The following is a 15,705-nucleotide window of genomic DNA, read 5'->3' on the forward strand; positions in this document are numbered from 1 at the left end:
AGAATGAAATTTAGCTGTATTTTAATTTTACCGTTTTTGATTATTTATGCTTCAGCAGATGACTAGCCAGCTGCTGTACCAGGGACAGTTGAATAAAGCTGCAATAATTTAGCTACTACTTGTGATGAGAGTTCAAAAGGGTGTGGCATGGCTGGATCATCTAATAATTGGTTATATGATAAGGATAATGCAAAGTGCATCGTAGTTGATTGTAATTAACTCACAAATAGTGGAGCTATAGTATCAAGTTTTGCTTGTGCTAGTTGTTTTACTTCAGGAACTAGCTCAGCAGGTATGAATGCTGGTAATATATATGCAAATACGAATGGAGATGCTTGTGTTAGTATAGATTGCGTTAATTTAGCTTTATAATAGTAGATGACAACGGCTAATTGCATAATTTGTGTAGGAAAAGGTTCTACTGTCAATAGCGATAATTCTACTTGTACTAATTCAACTTCCAGTTCCTTAATCGTAATTGCCTCAAGCTTACTTTTTCTTTCTTTACTAATATGAAATAAGCCATATTAAACTCTTTATAATTTAATTAAAAAAACTTTATTAAAAAAGGTATTCCATATTCTTAATATAAACTGTAAATTCTTATTAAATTAATTATCTTTTTTAAGAAATGATTGAAAATACTTTAACTAAAAGAGTAAATGAATAACTTTTATTTAAAATAAATAAATGAACAAAATTATTTAAGTTTTAGTTTGTTTAGAATTTATGTTTTTTTAATATTATTTTCAATTTTCTTCATTTATTTCCCATATTTTCAAATTAACTGATCTTTATGGATCTTATTTAATTAAAGTAGAAATTTAAGTTAAATCTAGTCTAGGTAGTTACATCACGTAAATAAATAATATAATCAAAAGAATAAAATAATTTAAATTAAAAAGATTTCATTTTAATAAAATTTAGAATAATATAAGAATTGTATTTATGATATAAACAAAATGATTTTTATTTCTTTTAGATCTTTGTTCATTAATTTTTTTAGGAACAATTTGCTTAAGTGATTAAAAGTTTTTATTAAATTTTCCTTGATATTTAAAAACGATTTATTTTAATAAACACTTTTTTAAATAAATTCTAAAAAGTATCAAAAATATTTTAATTATTTAAAAAATTTATCTTAGATTTTCTTTATAAAAATCCATATGTTTCTAAGTAATTTTAATATTCAATAAGCCTAATTATTTTTTTATTTTGAATATATTTTGATTAAAATTTATAATAAATTAATTATTTAATTGTAGATAATAATTAATAACGTTTGTATAATATACCAAGCAATAGTTTCAAATTTAATACTAAAAATTTTAGTTTTAGTTATAAAACAGTATCATAAACTAAAAGATATGAAATTTTAAATTCTATTACTTTTATTTACATGGATTGTTATGGTATTTTCAGATCAGGATTTAAGCGGTTAAAACGTTAACTGTATTGTAAATGAAGAATGTTCAGATAATGCAAACAGCTGTGGTATGGCTGGTGTTCCAAATAATTGGACAATAGATAAAATTAATGGTTTATGCAAAGTTAAAGATTGCACACAACTGTAAAATTCTAATGTTAGTATATCTAACTCTGCCTGTAAATCCTGCAATACTGATTAAGGCAACTAATAATAAAACAATGGAAACATATTCTCAAATTCTGCAGGAAGCAATTGTGTTAATATAAATTGTGCTTAATTAGCTTTTGATGGAAAAATGAATGATAAGTCATGTGAAACTTGTGTTGGCTTAGGTTCTAAAGTTAATTATGATAAGTCTACATGCATTCTACCAAATTCTATTTTGAATTCTAAAATAATTCAAGTAACTGCTTCCTTTTTAGCATATCTACTTTACATTTGAAACATTCAAAATATGTGTGCTTTTTATTTAGTTTTTGATGTCAAAAAAATCTGTATTTTAATAAATATTGTAAATACTAACTAATTTATCAAAAAAATTAATACCAATTTAAATTCATTCTTAAAATTATAATAAAACCTTTCTACACATTTTAGAAAGAAATATTAAAATAATTATATTAGGCTTTATAGTAAATATTATTATAAAACATAAAAATTTTAGTAAACCTTTTTAAAACGCTCATTAAGACTTCAAAAAAATATAAAATCATACAGAATATTGTAAACCAATAGTTAATACTTTAGTAAACAAATTCAATAAGAATAATTTATATTCATTTATTTTAACTAATCAATTATTAATATTTTCAATTTATAAAGTTATTTTGATTTTTAACCCCAATTCATTAATATTTCAAAAAAAAATTTAACAAATTTTATACAAAAAATAATAATTATGTTTATTTCAAAATCAAGCAGTAAAGTAGCTTTTATTTTATTAGTCGTATTTTGTTTTGTAAAAGGCTAAGGAAGCGGTTCTGGAGCAGTAGTAGGTGGTACTTCTATTTATTGCACAACTGGTGGATTTTGCACTGATGCAAATTGTGGAAGTTCAGGAATTGTTGCAAATAATTGGTAAAGTTTAGTAGGAAGTACCACAGATTGTGTAATAGCTGATTGCACTTAATTAGTTTAAAATGTATCAAATAATTCTTGCTATTCCTGTAATTATGGAATAAGTGCAAACATTTATGCAAGTGCAGATAAAACATAGTGTGTAACATTTAAAAAAAGTAATTCTTAAATATTATTTGTATGTTTATTTGTTTTAATTACATTTTTATTGTGAGATTAGACATAAATTATATTTTTAATTTGACCAAAAATTGTCTCTAATATTTTACCAATTTCTAAATATTTAAAATATTTTATTTACTTCAAAAGAAAATTATTGTAAAAGCAAACAATATATTTTATAATTTCACTAAAATTTTTATTTTTAAAGAAATAAATAAGTGTTTGAAGAACTAACAATTTATACCTTTTTTCTTATATTCTCTATGTAAGAAAGTTAATTCTAATTTTTACTAATAGAAAAGAATTTGATTAAGCTATTATTTCATTATTTTAATAACAACTAAAAAATAGCTTTATTACATTTAAAATCAATTTATATTAAAAAAATATTTTCACTTTTCTTTTTTTAAAATAGGAATTTACTTCAGATAAAATAAATTTTATTAAATCTAAAAAGTTAAAGCATCAAAAGTGTAAATAAATATTTTCTTTTAAAAACAAAATATTTAAGAATTGAAATTTATTTTCTAAATACCAAAAACAAATTTAATTTAGTAAAATTGTTAAAAAATCATATGAAATTAAAATATTTACCGAGTTTTAAAATTTATTTGAATTAAAGAATATAAAAAATATTGAACTGATTAAATGACTCTTTTATTAAAAATAAATATAAATTATCTAATATTTCATTTTTGGTTATTAATTATCAATTAAGCAAAACAATATTCAACAATATGGCAGGAATTCATTTTCTTTAATATGATTAATCTGCTTTGAAATCTTCATCAAATGTTTTTTTTGGATGCGAATTATAAAACCAAAGAAAATAACATTTTTTCCTACCAATTTTATCTATTTATATATTTTTCTCTAAAAAATTAAGTGATTCTGATATTTAATTTATATAATACTTATTTATTTATTAAAGGTTCACTTGATTAATCATTTTAATTTATAAAAAAGGAAATATTTAATTAGTTATTGTGATTTCTTTTGCAGCTTTTGTAATTTAAATAGGCCATTTTTTTAGATATTAATTTAAATAATAAAAATTTTCTTGAAACAAAAATTAGTAAATGTATTTGTTTTGTTCCACATCTTTATATTATTTCATAATATTTTTTAATTTAAAAAAAATTAATTATTTCCATAAACATTTTTTATTAATCAAAATTAAAGAGTAAATCAATAAATAAATAAATTATAAATGAAATTAAATTTTATAGCTATTTTATTTTTAGCTTAAAGCATTTTTTTTGTATTAGCTGACGCTAATGCAACTAGTGTTTCTTGTTTTACAGATAATGCATGCAACGATGTCTCTTGTGGTAGAGCAGGGACGAAAGATAATTGGAAAAGCACAGGTACAGATGCTAAATGCGTTGTAGCTGATTGTTCTAATCTAAATTAGGGTAATTAAGTAAGTAATAATGCTTGTGCTTCTTGCTACACTAATTCAAATCCACCAAATATTTATTCAAATAATGCTGGAACAGCTTGTGTTACATCTAATTGCTTATATTTAACTTTCAATAGAAAAATGACCACTTAAGATTGTGTTATTTGTGTGGGAATAGGGTCTGAGGTTAATCCTGATAATTCTACTTGTACTGCAAGTACTTTAACTCTAAAATCTTCTAAATTAAGTTATTATAGTCAGCTACTACTAGTAAGCATTATTGTCATTATGTTTACAATCTGATATATTTCCACTTAAGAATTGTTATATTTATGATTTCAATGAATTGATCGTATTACATTTCAATCAAGAAGCGTATTTGAATAAATTATTGAAACGCCTTAAAAAATCTTAAAAAATAGCTAATAAATATACTTACTTTAGTCTTTAGAGATAAACTTCTTCTTTCTCTTAATTAAATTTGATTGATTTTATCGAATTCTAATTCTATTATAATTTCTAAAAAGAGCAATATTAACAGTATTAATCCAATTTATTTCAAATAAATAGGTCTATCTTTTTAAACCATTATTGAATAAAAATAATAAATAAATAAATAAATAAATCTATTTTAATAAAATTAACTAATTTATTTACTAATAAATATGTGTGAAATAAAAAATAAATAGAAATACATTTAATATTGCTTTATTAAATATATTTTATAATTAATATTTAAATTTTGAATAATATCAAAAAATCTTTAAAAAAATTGATAATCATTATCAAAATTTATAAAACCTAAAATAAAGATATACCGAATAACTTAGTATATTAAGGTTTGAATATTATATATCAAATATTAATATTTTTATATTTTAAAAACTTGATAATACTAATAGCAAAATTTTCATTAATAACATGCAAATTTCAAAGTTATATGGTAAATAATGAAAAATCATACATTAAAATTATTATAATGGTAGCTTTGAGTTTCTAATAAAACTCAATTTTTTTAAATAATATCAAGAACACTATCATCATTATAGTTGGTTAGTAAGATAATGTGATTTTTTGTTTGGTTAGATGCAGTGTTTGATTAATTTTTGAAAAATAAGATATTTGAAGGTTCAGTTTTATTTGTACTTTCTTGGTTTTATAGTTTAATTTAACTACTATCTATATAATTATTACTTTATTATATATTTTTTATTTATTCTTCTTGCAGAATATTTTATCTTTAAATATTTGTTTTGGATGCAATTTGTGTATTATTTATTTTATTTTTTTATTACTTCAAGAAAATGTTTTATTATTTAATATTCTTAAAATATTTGTTGTTTTAAAGAGGGATGTTTATGGATTTGTTTTTTTATTCATTTATCTATTAAGACAATTCGATTTTCATTTTATTATTATTATTTTCACAGTTTTCATCTTAGATCATCTTCATTTATTAGTTAAAACTGCCATTGTGGCTATAAAATTTTACTAAATGCTTATTGCTCTCTTTTATTAAAGATTAAGAGCAAGAAAGTTAATTATCATCAGTTACTTTTTTATTTTTTGGGTTTTTTGTGATATTTTTAAATGGTTATAATTTTTGTTACTGCTTGATAAATTAAGCATGCTTTATTTATTATTCTGATTAAATAGGTTTTTCTTATAGTAATTCAGACATTTTTGGAACCTTGCTACTGATTTTTTCACTTTTAAAAGTTTATTTTCTTAAGTCTAATATATTTGTATCTAAGTCAGAGCTAGGTGTCCAATAGTAATTTTAAAATTTATCAGATCTAATTTAACTTGTTTTTAAATCCTCTAATTCTAAAATAACTTCATTAGATAATGAAGGAATAAACTTAACTATTTTAAAAGTTTTAAAAAGTAAACTGAATGTGTAGGCGTAAGAAAGAGCACATATGACTAAATTAAGCATCAAATGAAATTCTCCAACAGAAATTTAAGAAGGAATAATTATAACTTATGGTTTGCCTTTAAGTTAGTTCATCTAAAATATTAAATAAGTTGAAATTATAACATTTTCTATTATTCTCCAAGTATACCCTAAGTGCTTAAATTTGATTTTATAGATGTAAAGATTTATTAGCTCTGGAAGTGAAGGAGATTACAAATATTTAAAATCTTTAACAATAACTGCTGGTTTAAAAAATAAAATTCTTAAGGATTCTTTAATCATATATCTTGAAGCAAATGCATGCAAGTAATTTTGTTGCTTTAACATTATCAAAATGCATACTAAAATTAGAATTAATACAACAATGAATTCCTTTATTTAAAAAAAATATGAATCATAATTTGTGAGAAATTATTTTAATGAATGAAAAATTTAAGGCTTACAATAAATATAAGGCTATTTGTAAGATTATTTTTGTTGAAAAAGAAATCAACTTCAATCATAGCTCCTATGTAGAAAATCTGCAAAATACGTATTTACTCTCCAAGTGTTTTGAACTAAATATAGAGTATAAAGAAATAGACCAGTAGAAGGATAATATCCTTTAAATAAATGATTCTCTGATTGAGGCCAAACAAATAAACAAATAAGCACATATACAGGACGCTTATATTGTTAATAAAGTTCATTTTTTGCTGAATTAAAACCAAAAATCTACATTGCTCTTACTATGTTTTCTAATAATATATTATTTGATATAGAGATTCAAGATCTAATAAGCTTAAAACAATAATAGAATTCTTCGTAAGTCTAGTGTATGATTAAAAATAGGTTTTGTAATTGCATATTATTGCAGCTACCATAATTATATTATAGGAAAATTATATTAAAATTAGAATTATCCATAATATTGAGTCGAAAGCAAGTTAATTTTCAATTATCAATTATTAAGTTAAATAAAGTTCTAAAATTCTCTTAGTAATCTAAAGTAAAGATAAAATTATTCTTTTAGAAATCTTATTTTTTTTAGTATCAGATGTATCCTTAGTGTAATTTTTCATCTTTGTATTTTCTTTTTATGCGCAGTCATCTATTTTCATCACGAATTTGCTTTTGCTAAGTAAGAATATATATACTTTTTGATAGATTATAATCTTAATTATAAACCTAAACTTAGCAATCAATCAATTTGATCTATTTATAAAAGTAGTAATATTTTTCGCAATTATAGATTTTTTTATCAATCATTTAATTTAGGAGTTAGTTAAACACCCAAGTCAAATCCATAAATAAACTTCAGATAGATATATTCATTATTTAAAAATATCAAACAAAATAATAAAGTTTGCTTTTATATTAATAATATTTTATAAAAATACAATGATTTTTCAATTAAATAACAACCCATTTTAAAACTTTCTTCTTACAAAAATTTCTTAAAAAAAAAAATCTTTTTATCTATTTCAATTAAACAAGAAATTGAAACTCTTCTATTCAATCAAACCAATCAAAAATGAATGAAAATGAACAACCAAATGTTTAAGGTAACATCTTTATTTGCTTTCATTTTATCATTCAAGTTCAAAGTTTAATTTTAAAGGAAGAAACTTATTTATCTCTAATAAAAGTTATTTCTTAAAAAGGAATAAATTTATTTAGTAATTATATTATTAAATTAGTATTTTTAAACAAAATTAAATTTAAATTTAAAAATTTTTTAAATATTAATATTAAAATAAAAAAGCATTTTATTTGACTCTGAATATTTGAATTAAAATAAGTAATTGAAAAATAAGCTGATCAAAAAAAATTTTATTTTATATTTTAAACTTACTTCAATAATAATATCTATTTTCTATAATATCGTTTTATATGTTAATCATTCATTAGAACTAGAAACAAATATTAAAATTATTATTAAAACGATATATTTTTAAGATTTTTATAAATTATTATAAATCAAATCATTTTTATTAAAAAAATCCAATTGTATTAAAAAATAATACTTATTCAAATATTTTTCTAAAAAGGATATCTATTACTCATCATAAAAATTATATTTTAGCAATTTTAATTTCTTACTTTAATATTAATTCTAATTATTTTATAATACAAATTTAATTTTTAGTAGAATTCAAATAAATTGAATTAATTGATATGATATAACAAATTTAATATCTAAAAAATAATTGTATTTTTAATAAGACTTTATAAAAAATGATAGTATGATAATCTTAAAATATTAGATTACTAATTTTGTTTTCTAAATATTTTTTTTAAACAGATTAAATAATTTGATAATTTATATAAATGTGATATTCTCTTCATCAACTTAAATATCCTTTTTTAAAACTAATTTTATATTAGGATATTTGATAAGATATGCTCAATTTTCATTAAAGATTTTTAAGCTATTTCTTGACATAAAAAAACATAAAACTATTATTTTAAGAAAAATAAAGTAACCAGATAAATATTTTAACTATGTAGCAAAATTTGAATACTGTTTTTTAAATTAACTAAAAATAGTTGAATAATTTTCTCGAAAAATCTTCTTAAACTTTTTTTAAAATGTAAGAAAAATGAACTTTTTTTGAATTTGTAAATTAAAAAAGTAAATAAATAAAAGTGATATATTTTATCAGATATCAGCATTTTGCTTACACAGATCGAATAGAAATTTCAAAAAAGTAAAATAAAGCAAAGATTATTAATAACTGATGATAAAATCTAAGAAATTAAGTCTTGAAGAAAAGTGGAATCATGCAAGAAAGCAAATCATAAAGTTTTATTTTTAATACCAAAATGATTATTAGACATTATTAATTAAAAAATATCATAAATATTATTTTTAAATATTTAATTTAAAATTTAGTCTTTTATAGATAGTTTGTTAATTTATTTAAAAATCAGAAGGTATTTAAGTGTTGGCGATTTTATTAAAGCGATGGCGTAAAAAGTATAAAGGACTTTCATAAAAAAGGTGAATTTTGTATAGAATGATGGAGATGATTAGTTAAATGTATAAACAGATCATAAAATGACAAATTCATAGTAATATTTTAATTAATTGAATATTTATCATTGCAGATATATCTGCTGAAAAAGAAAAGTAATAACTAATTGAATTTCAAGCTAATATTAATTATACTTTATTAAAATTAGTAAAATATAGATTAAAATATATTAAATAATTATCTATTAAAAGGTAAGATTAATAATAAATGTAGTCAAATAACTACTTATTTGCCACTGGCTTTTTGCTTTTGATCCTTTTGTACTTGCTAGTGTCAATTTACATTGCAACTAAGCTAAAAAAGTAAAGAAAAAGTGTAAAAGTTATGTATGGTACTCTGTTGCTCTACTTATTAATTAGATTCTTTTCCTTTAATATATGTATGCTAGATTCAATTAATATTATCGAGATAAGCAATGCTTCAATTGTGTACCACCTAGCTATGAACTCTATCTTCCTTTGTGACTGCATTTTTGTCATTTCATTCTTTGCTCTTTTTAGATTCTTTTTAATGTTTAAATATTACTCTCATATTTCTTTGTCATCAACTTGGGAAACTAAGATTTTGTAAAATCAAAAGGTACTTCTCTACGCAATCTCAAGTAATAGTTAGAATACTTTATAAAATAAGTTTAAAAAATATAATTTTTCTATGAAATAACTTTATAGGATGTAGTAGATATTAGTATAAGCTTATATTTTTTATTTTTAATATAATAGTTTTTATATCTGTGTAGATAGTTATAGTAATACTCTTCAATACTCCAATTATTAGAATTCAGGAACTTATGATCGATGATTTCATACAAAATATTTTGATTATCATTTGTTATGTTGTATTTCATGTCTTGATGGTCTTTAAGTTTTCAGGTACACCTTACTTGAGCAATCACCTGAAAAAGAATACAAGAATAATTATGGCTTTTACCTTTTATTTTGCTCTTTCTAGATCTGTAATAGCAGCTGTAAACATATATCTTTCTTAGAATTAGAACGGAGTATTCGATTTAATATAATCTCCCTCAAATACTCTGATTTGGAAGCAATTTATGTTAATTGCTTCTTTAATTTTCACAGAAATTATTCCCTTTGCTGCTTTGGCAAGTAGATCGAACATTTTTTAAGAAAAATTCTAAGAACCTTTATTACCTCAAGACAAAGTAGAAGAAGGGGTTAACAAAGAAGCACCTTCTATAAATTCAGTTAGAACTTATTCAGAAGAAATGAATAATTTTGAGTTAGCTGGTGACATTTCAAAGGTTAAATTATAAGAAAACGAAAAAGGGTAAATAATATTTCCTTTTCTATTTATATAAAATGCGAACATGCAAACAAGCATTTTTTTTAATTAATAAGGCTGCTTATTTTTTTAAAACTAATCAAGTTACTTAATTTAATAGATACAATTAATCATTAATTTTGTCTTAGACTGGTTAGTTACTTGACTTTAATTAAATTTTCTTCTTTTTTTATTCTTATTTCTTGACTGTAGATTATTAATAATTAATCAAAATATTTTTTTAGAGAAACCATATCTTATTATAGACATCATGGCTTAGGCAAAATATTTCATAGCTGTGACAATAAAGCAATTAGAAAAATAGAAGTTAAATAGCTATCGTAATATATAATAGATGAGATTAAATCAGATGTATACTAGCAAAAGTAATTTCCAGCTAAGAAATTAGTGAGAGTTTTAGAGTATTAATGCTTAGCTGACTAGCTTCTTTTAGCATATCCCTTCTATAATAATAGATCTCTTAGATATATTATACAAAAATAATCTGTTGGCATACTAAATATTTAATCATAATGTAATAAAGAAACATTTACATCAAGTCAAACAAATGAGACTTCTTAATTTACTCTTGCAAGTAAGGTGAATCTAGCCTTGAAAATTGCTTATTTAATTAGAGATATGCACCACCAAGGTTTTATACATGGTCACCTACACTCAGATAATATCCTCTTAAGTTCAAAGCTATATCCAAGAATTGCAGGTACTTTTTTAATTCTCCCAAATATTTCCCCTCTCAATTAAATTTTTAAATAAATAGATTTAGGTTTAAATGCATTAAAGAAGTACCTTGGCTTAAAAGGACAGTATAGTAATAAGTCTTAGTTTACTTCTCCTGAAAATCTCCTAGCTAGAGGGCCAGTAGTTTCTACTAACGATCCAGCATCTGACACTTACAGTTTTGCATTTATTCTATATGAATTATTTGTAGGAAGGGAACCTTTCTAAAATGTCAGCTTAAAAGAATTGAAAGAAATTGTTGTAGAAAAAGAAAGTAGACCCAAAATTCCTAGCGAAATTCCTGAAGAAATTCAAAAACTTATAAGATGCTGCTGGTATTAAAGAGCTTAAGATAGACCTGATTTTGAAAGTATCTGTGAACATTTAGAAAATTATTCTAAGTCTTAATAAATATTGCATTCTGAAATGCATGAACATGATTAGAATAAATCTCAATTAAAATGACTATTTTAAATAAAAATAGCAAAATAAATACTCGAAATTTGTATAGAGCTCTAAATTTCTGATAAAATTTATGAAATAAAATAATTAATATATGTAAATAATAATTAGTGAATAACAAATTTTATATTAAATCTATTTATATTTATATTATCATATTTTAAATTGATAAAATTACTATAGGTACTCTTCTATAATTAAGGTTTAAATACCATTTATTTTATATTTTACTCTTTACTAAAAATACATATTTACATAATGTAACCTCTCTTTGTCCTGTTTAGTCACTTTATTTTTGGGCAGAAATTTTTTACCCAATCTCAAAAATTTGACTTGCAAAAAATACATAAGGATTTGAGTTTATATTTAAAATTAATTATTGTAAATAATGAATGATATATAAAATGAAATTATAATTTTAAAAATAAAGTTTAATTTTTTAATTTTAAAGAATTGAAATTAAGTAAAAAAAATAATTAAATAAAAATTATAAAAATAATTTTAATATTAAAAGAAGATTTATGAGTAAAATCAGTTTAAAAGCTTTTAATTTATAATATAAAGTTAAGATTAATAAAAAATAATAAATGCTTTTAGTTATTAAATTATAAGTATATTAGTTTTATTATATTAGGTAAATATATTATTTAATCTAATTCATTCTCTTGATTATATTCAATCTTTATTCAAATTTATATTATTAAGATTTTAGTAAAACTTTTTTTGAATATTTATTTATTTCATTTGAAAATATTAAATTATTATTGATTAATTTTAGAATTTATAATTTACTAATTTAATCATTTAATCTGTGAATCTCTTTATTTATTATTATATGGCGTTTGCTATTTCAACAATTGATTCTGTAAATTTGAACTTTTAAGTATTTCAAGTTATTTTTAAGGAGATTTATGTGAGAATCGATTCGTTGATTTTGTGTTTAGATATGAAAATCTTTTATTCTCTTTTTCTTAATTATTGTTAAATACAGATTTCCTTAGATACTCACTTTATTACTAGTTTTCATGATTATCTAATTCTGAATCATCACATTCAAGAGTATTTAACAGATCAATAAAAGATTAATTAGTTTACTAATTGGATTAAAATGGTTGAATTTCACTTTAAAAACTTATCTAACTTTTTCTACTTATTGAAAGGAAGGTAATTAATTGAATGAAAATTGTATTTTCAGTTTTCTTTTAGTCACTACTGTTTTAACTATTTAATTTGATACCTACTACCTATTATTAATCACAATAATTTTCATATTCATCTTCATCTACAAGAAGACTGTCAAGATATTCATAAAATTCATCAATATCATCGAAAATTAATTCTCCACAGTCGAAACCTTTGAAATCTGTGTAAAAAACATTACTTAAGGAAGTATTATAGCTATTCTTTTCTTTAACAAAAGGATGAAGAGTATGCAAAACGTATTCTTTTTTCTGATAATATAAAAAATTAATTAATAAAATAATTGAATGGAATTTAGCAGAGTAATTAATTTTCTATTCATTATAACTAAAATACTCTGTTAGATATTACCTGACTCAGATTATTAAAGGAATTAAGTTTAAACGAAAACGCATAGCTTTATTTCTCCTTTCTCACTATAAAAGCTAGGCTATCTATTTCTTGCCTGTAAGGATGTTAATGCACTTAGTTCATTAAACTCTGAAATTCTATAAGATATTGTTTCGAAAGTTAGGATGAGTTAAAACACTAAGAACCTAAAGATTGAATTTCTATTACACCATATTCAGAAATTAGAAATTTAGGATCAAAATAATTTTTAGTTATGCCTTATGAGTAGTTTTAACTAATTTTGTATATTTCTTTTATACTTGGTTTGAGTCCAATGCAGTAATTATTTATACAGTGATAAAGTGCTACTGGTAGAGCATGACTTGAAGGATCAAAAGAGTTAATTTTCAACATTTTTTCTGCTTCTTTAATTTAGTATGATTTTCTTTAAAAATTTAAAAGATCGTCTCTTTGAGGATTTGATATCTAGTCTTTTAGTGTTTCTAAACTTTAACCGTACTAAAGCTCTTAAGGGTTTTTAGACCTTTAGCAGCAATTGTTTCCCATAATAATTAGGCTCTTTTTTACTTAAAATACTTAAATCCTACTTAAAAAGATCAAATTATTATCTTATAACTGAATTAATTATAATATTAATACAAAAACATTAGTTAACAACAAATTTAGATTTACTTGTAAGTGAAATTTTTAATTAATTAAACAATTAATTTATTAGTTAAGCAGTTTGTTAGTTATATTGTATTAGTTGATAAAAAAAAAAATTAGATTTTTGCTTACTAACGTAATTAATTACCAAATATTCCTATCACTTAATATTTATATGATTATTCCAATAGGCATATTTAATAATTATTAATTAAGAAATTAAATTATTAATTAATTAATTAATTAAAAAATTTATGAGGAATTTTGTAAATAAAATGAGGAATTGCTACTATTTGGTAATGGTTTTTAATATAGTTTCAGTTATAAATGCATTACAATAAAGTGCTTATATTGAAACCGATTTTATTGAAGACTTAACAAAACCAGCGCTCAACTCTACACGTTGGATGGATTACTCTACTGCTTAACCATTTTAATTTGACTAAGACAGTAAAAGATGGACTACACACAATCCTGCATACCTATAGCTTGGAGTCAGTCTTCCAAATAACCCTGATAATGCTAAAGGTATGTCTCTCAGGCTTTCTTAATCTTTTTGTACTGAACCAGGTAATAAATGTTGTTTTGGCTCAAAATGCTCAAATTGGGCTGGAGTACATCTAGAATCAAATAGCTGTTTTTAATATGGTGTCTTCAAAATCAGGGCATCTTTCAAGCTATCTAATCAAAATGATGCACTTTTCTTTTTTGGAATATATGTTGAAAGTGGAAGTAATATGGATTCTTCTTCTGTATGGAACGAAATTGATATTGGATATGGAAACGGTCCATCTTTCAACTCACAAACATAATTTTTACCTGCAACTTTTTCACCAAACGAAAATAAAAAAGTATTTGACTCTAATTCTAATCCTTCCTACACAGATAACTTTTCTAATGGATACCATAACTACGCTTTATACTGGATGCCAAGTTATGTAGCATGGACAATTGATGATGTCGTTTATTGGAACTCCACAAATTCAAGTTAATATCCAACTCCATGGAGATGCTCTAGCTTTAGAATAATTTTTAGAACAGATAATGGACAATCAACTGCATCCGGTGATCATTTTGCTTATATTTAAAGTATTTAATATATATCTAAGGCTACATACTTAAATACAAACTCCTAGAATTCACAAAAAAGCGGCGATAACTCAATAAAATTATAAGATCTATCAATAAAATTACTCATATTTTGTCTTTTTTATATTTTAATTTGATAATTATCCACATAAAAAGTAAGCTTGTTTTATTAAAATATGATTAGTAGTAAGGTTAAATATAAATATATATATTAGTTTCAATTAGTATCTTAATTTTTTTAAATAAACTGAGGATAATTATATTTATACATTCTTAATTTAGTTAATGCTTAAGAGCATATAAATATATACTATACAAATTCAACAACATAGGCTACTATTATATCATTTAAAAAAAATTATTTTTCTTATTAAAAATTTTAAATATTTATTAAATATTTTTTTTTACTTTACAAAATCTTATTAAAATACAATATATATTTGTTAAAATAATTAATTATTTATGATTTATAATAATACTTAACAAAAAATAATTTTAGTTTTGAAAATGCCTCAAAACGAAAAATGGTTAATAAATTATGGTATAAAAATGTGATTTATTCTGCTTATTTTTTTATTTATTAAGCTGACTTATTTTTTAATTAAATAAATTTTTTAGAATAAATCTAACCACAGATCTTACAAATATTATGTTAATCTTTCAGTTTATTTGATTAAAATTCTGTATGGATTAATTTTTGATAAATTTTTTTTGATATATAAAAGTCATTTTAATTAATTAATCTTAGGCTTTTAATAAATCTTAAAAGAGTCCTTTTATTATTGAAGGCATTTAGATGGATGAAAATTAAATTATAAAGATTTTATGATTTTTTTGTTATCAAAAATGCTTCAATCAAATACAGTGATTTAAAAACTTCTATTTAGATAATAATTATTAAAAATCAAAGAATTAAAAAAATAGCCACAAAAAAAAA

General features: G+C 21.7%; 8 protein-coding genes across 8 annotated transcripts; 6 read left to right on the plus strand and 2 right to left on the minus strand. All coding sequences in view use genetic code 6, as the record gives it.

The window, feature by feature from the left end:
- Positions 1 to 3: 3 nt before the first annotated feature.
- TTHERM_00329890 (cell surface immobilization antigen) lies at positions 4 to 516 on the plus strand (the record flags this gene model as incomplete). Its single annotated transcript, XM_001026554.3, has 1 exon — positions 4 to 516. One exon carries the CDS (start codon positions 4 to 6, stop codon positions 514 to 516), a length of 513 nt encoding a protein of 170 aa, XP_001026554.1.
- Positions 517 to 1,209: 693 nt separating this feature from the next.
- TTHERM_00329900 (cell surface immobilization antigen SerH6, putative) lies at positions 1,210 to 1,961 on the plus strand. Its single transcript, XM_001026555.3, has one exon. It carries the CDS (start codon positions 1,368 to 1,370, stop codon positions 1,869 to 1,871), a length of 504 nt encoding a protein of 167 aa, XP_001026555.2. The 5' UTR covers positions 1,210 to 1,367; the 3' UTR covers positions 1,872 to 1,961.
- Positions 1,962 to 2,327: 366 nt separating this feature from the next.
- On the plus strand, positions 2,328 to 2,720 carry TTHERM_000329909 (cell surface immobilization antigen; the record flags this gene model as incomplete). The annotated part of the gene is made up of 1 exon (XM_012800694.1): positions 2,328 to 2,720. One exon carries the CDS (start codon positions 2,328 to 2,330, stop codon positions 2,718 to 2,720), a length of 393 nt encoding a protein of 130 aa, XP_012656148.1.
- A 1,158-nt stretch (positions 2,721 to 3,878) lies between these two features.
- TTHERM_00329910 (cell surface immobilization antigen) lies at positions 3,879 to 4,373 on the plus strand (the record flags this gene model as incomplete). Its single annotated transcript, XM_001026556.2, has 1 exon — positions 3,879 to 4,373. One exon carries the CDS (start codon positions 3,879 to 3,881, stop codon positions 4,371 to 4,373), a length of 495 nt encoding a protein of 164 aa, XP_001026556.2.
- A 703-nt stretch (positions 4,374 to 5,076) lies between these two features.
- On the minus strand, positions 5,077 to 7,088 carry TTHERM_00329920 (transmembrane protein, putative; the record flags this gene model as incomplete). Its single annotated transcript, XM_001026557.2, has 2 exons — positions 5,077 to 6,360; positions 6,432 to 7,088. 2 exons carry the CDS (start codon positions 7,086 to 7,088, stop codon positions 5,077 to 5,079), a joined length of 1,941 nt encoding a protein of 646 aa, XP_001026557.2.
- Positions 7,089 to 8,935: 1,847 nt separating this feature from the next.
- Positions 8,936 to 11,486, plus strand: TTHERM_00329930 (protein kinase; the record flags this gene model as incomplete). The annotated part of the gene is made up of 5 exons (XM_001026558.3): positions 8,936 to 9,042; positions 9,197 to 9,606; positions 9,725 to 10,289; positions 10,529 to 11,004; positions 11,062 to 11,486. 5 exons carry the CDS (start codon positions 8,936 to 8,938, stop codon positions 11,484 to 11,486), a joined length of 1,983 nt encoding a protein of 660 aa, XP_001026558.2.
- A 797-nt stretch (positions 11,487 to 12,283) lies between these two features.
- Positions 12,284 to 13,580, minus strand: TTHERM_00329940 (hypothetical protein; the record flags this gene model as incomplete). The annotated part of the gene is made up of 2 exons (XM_001026559.1): positions 12,284 to 12,934; positions 13,035 to 13,580. The coding sequence occupies 2 exons, from the start codon at positions 13,578 to 13,580 to the stop codon at positions 12,284 to 12,286; spliced, it is 1,197 nt and encodes a 398-aa protein (XP_001026559.1).
- A 353-nt stretch (positions 13,581 to 13,933) lies between these two features.
- Positions 13,934 to 14,905, plus strand: TTHERM_00329950 (glycoside hydrolase family 16 protein; the record flags this gene model as incomplete). The annotated part of the gene is made up of 1 exon (XM_001026560.2): positions 13,934 to 14,905. One exon carries the CDS (start codon positions 13,934 to 13,936, stop codon positions 14,903 to 14,905), a length of 972 nt encoding a protein of 323 aa, XP_001026560.2.
- Between the last annotated feature and the right edge of the window lie 800 nt (positions 14,906 to 15,705).

The sequence above is a fragment of the Tetrahymena thermophila genome (genome assembly GCF_000189635.1).
Source record: "Tetrahymena thermophila SB210 genomic scaffold scf_8254010, whole genome shotgun sequence".
Taxonomy (NCBI): Eukaryota; Ciliophora; class Oligohymenophorea; order Hymenostomatida; family Tetrahymenidae; genus Tetrahymena; species Tetrahymena thermophila.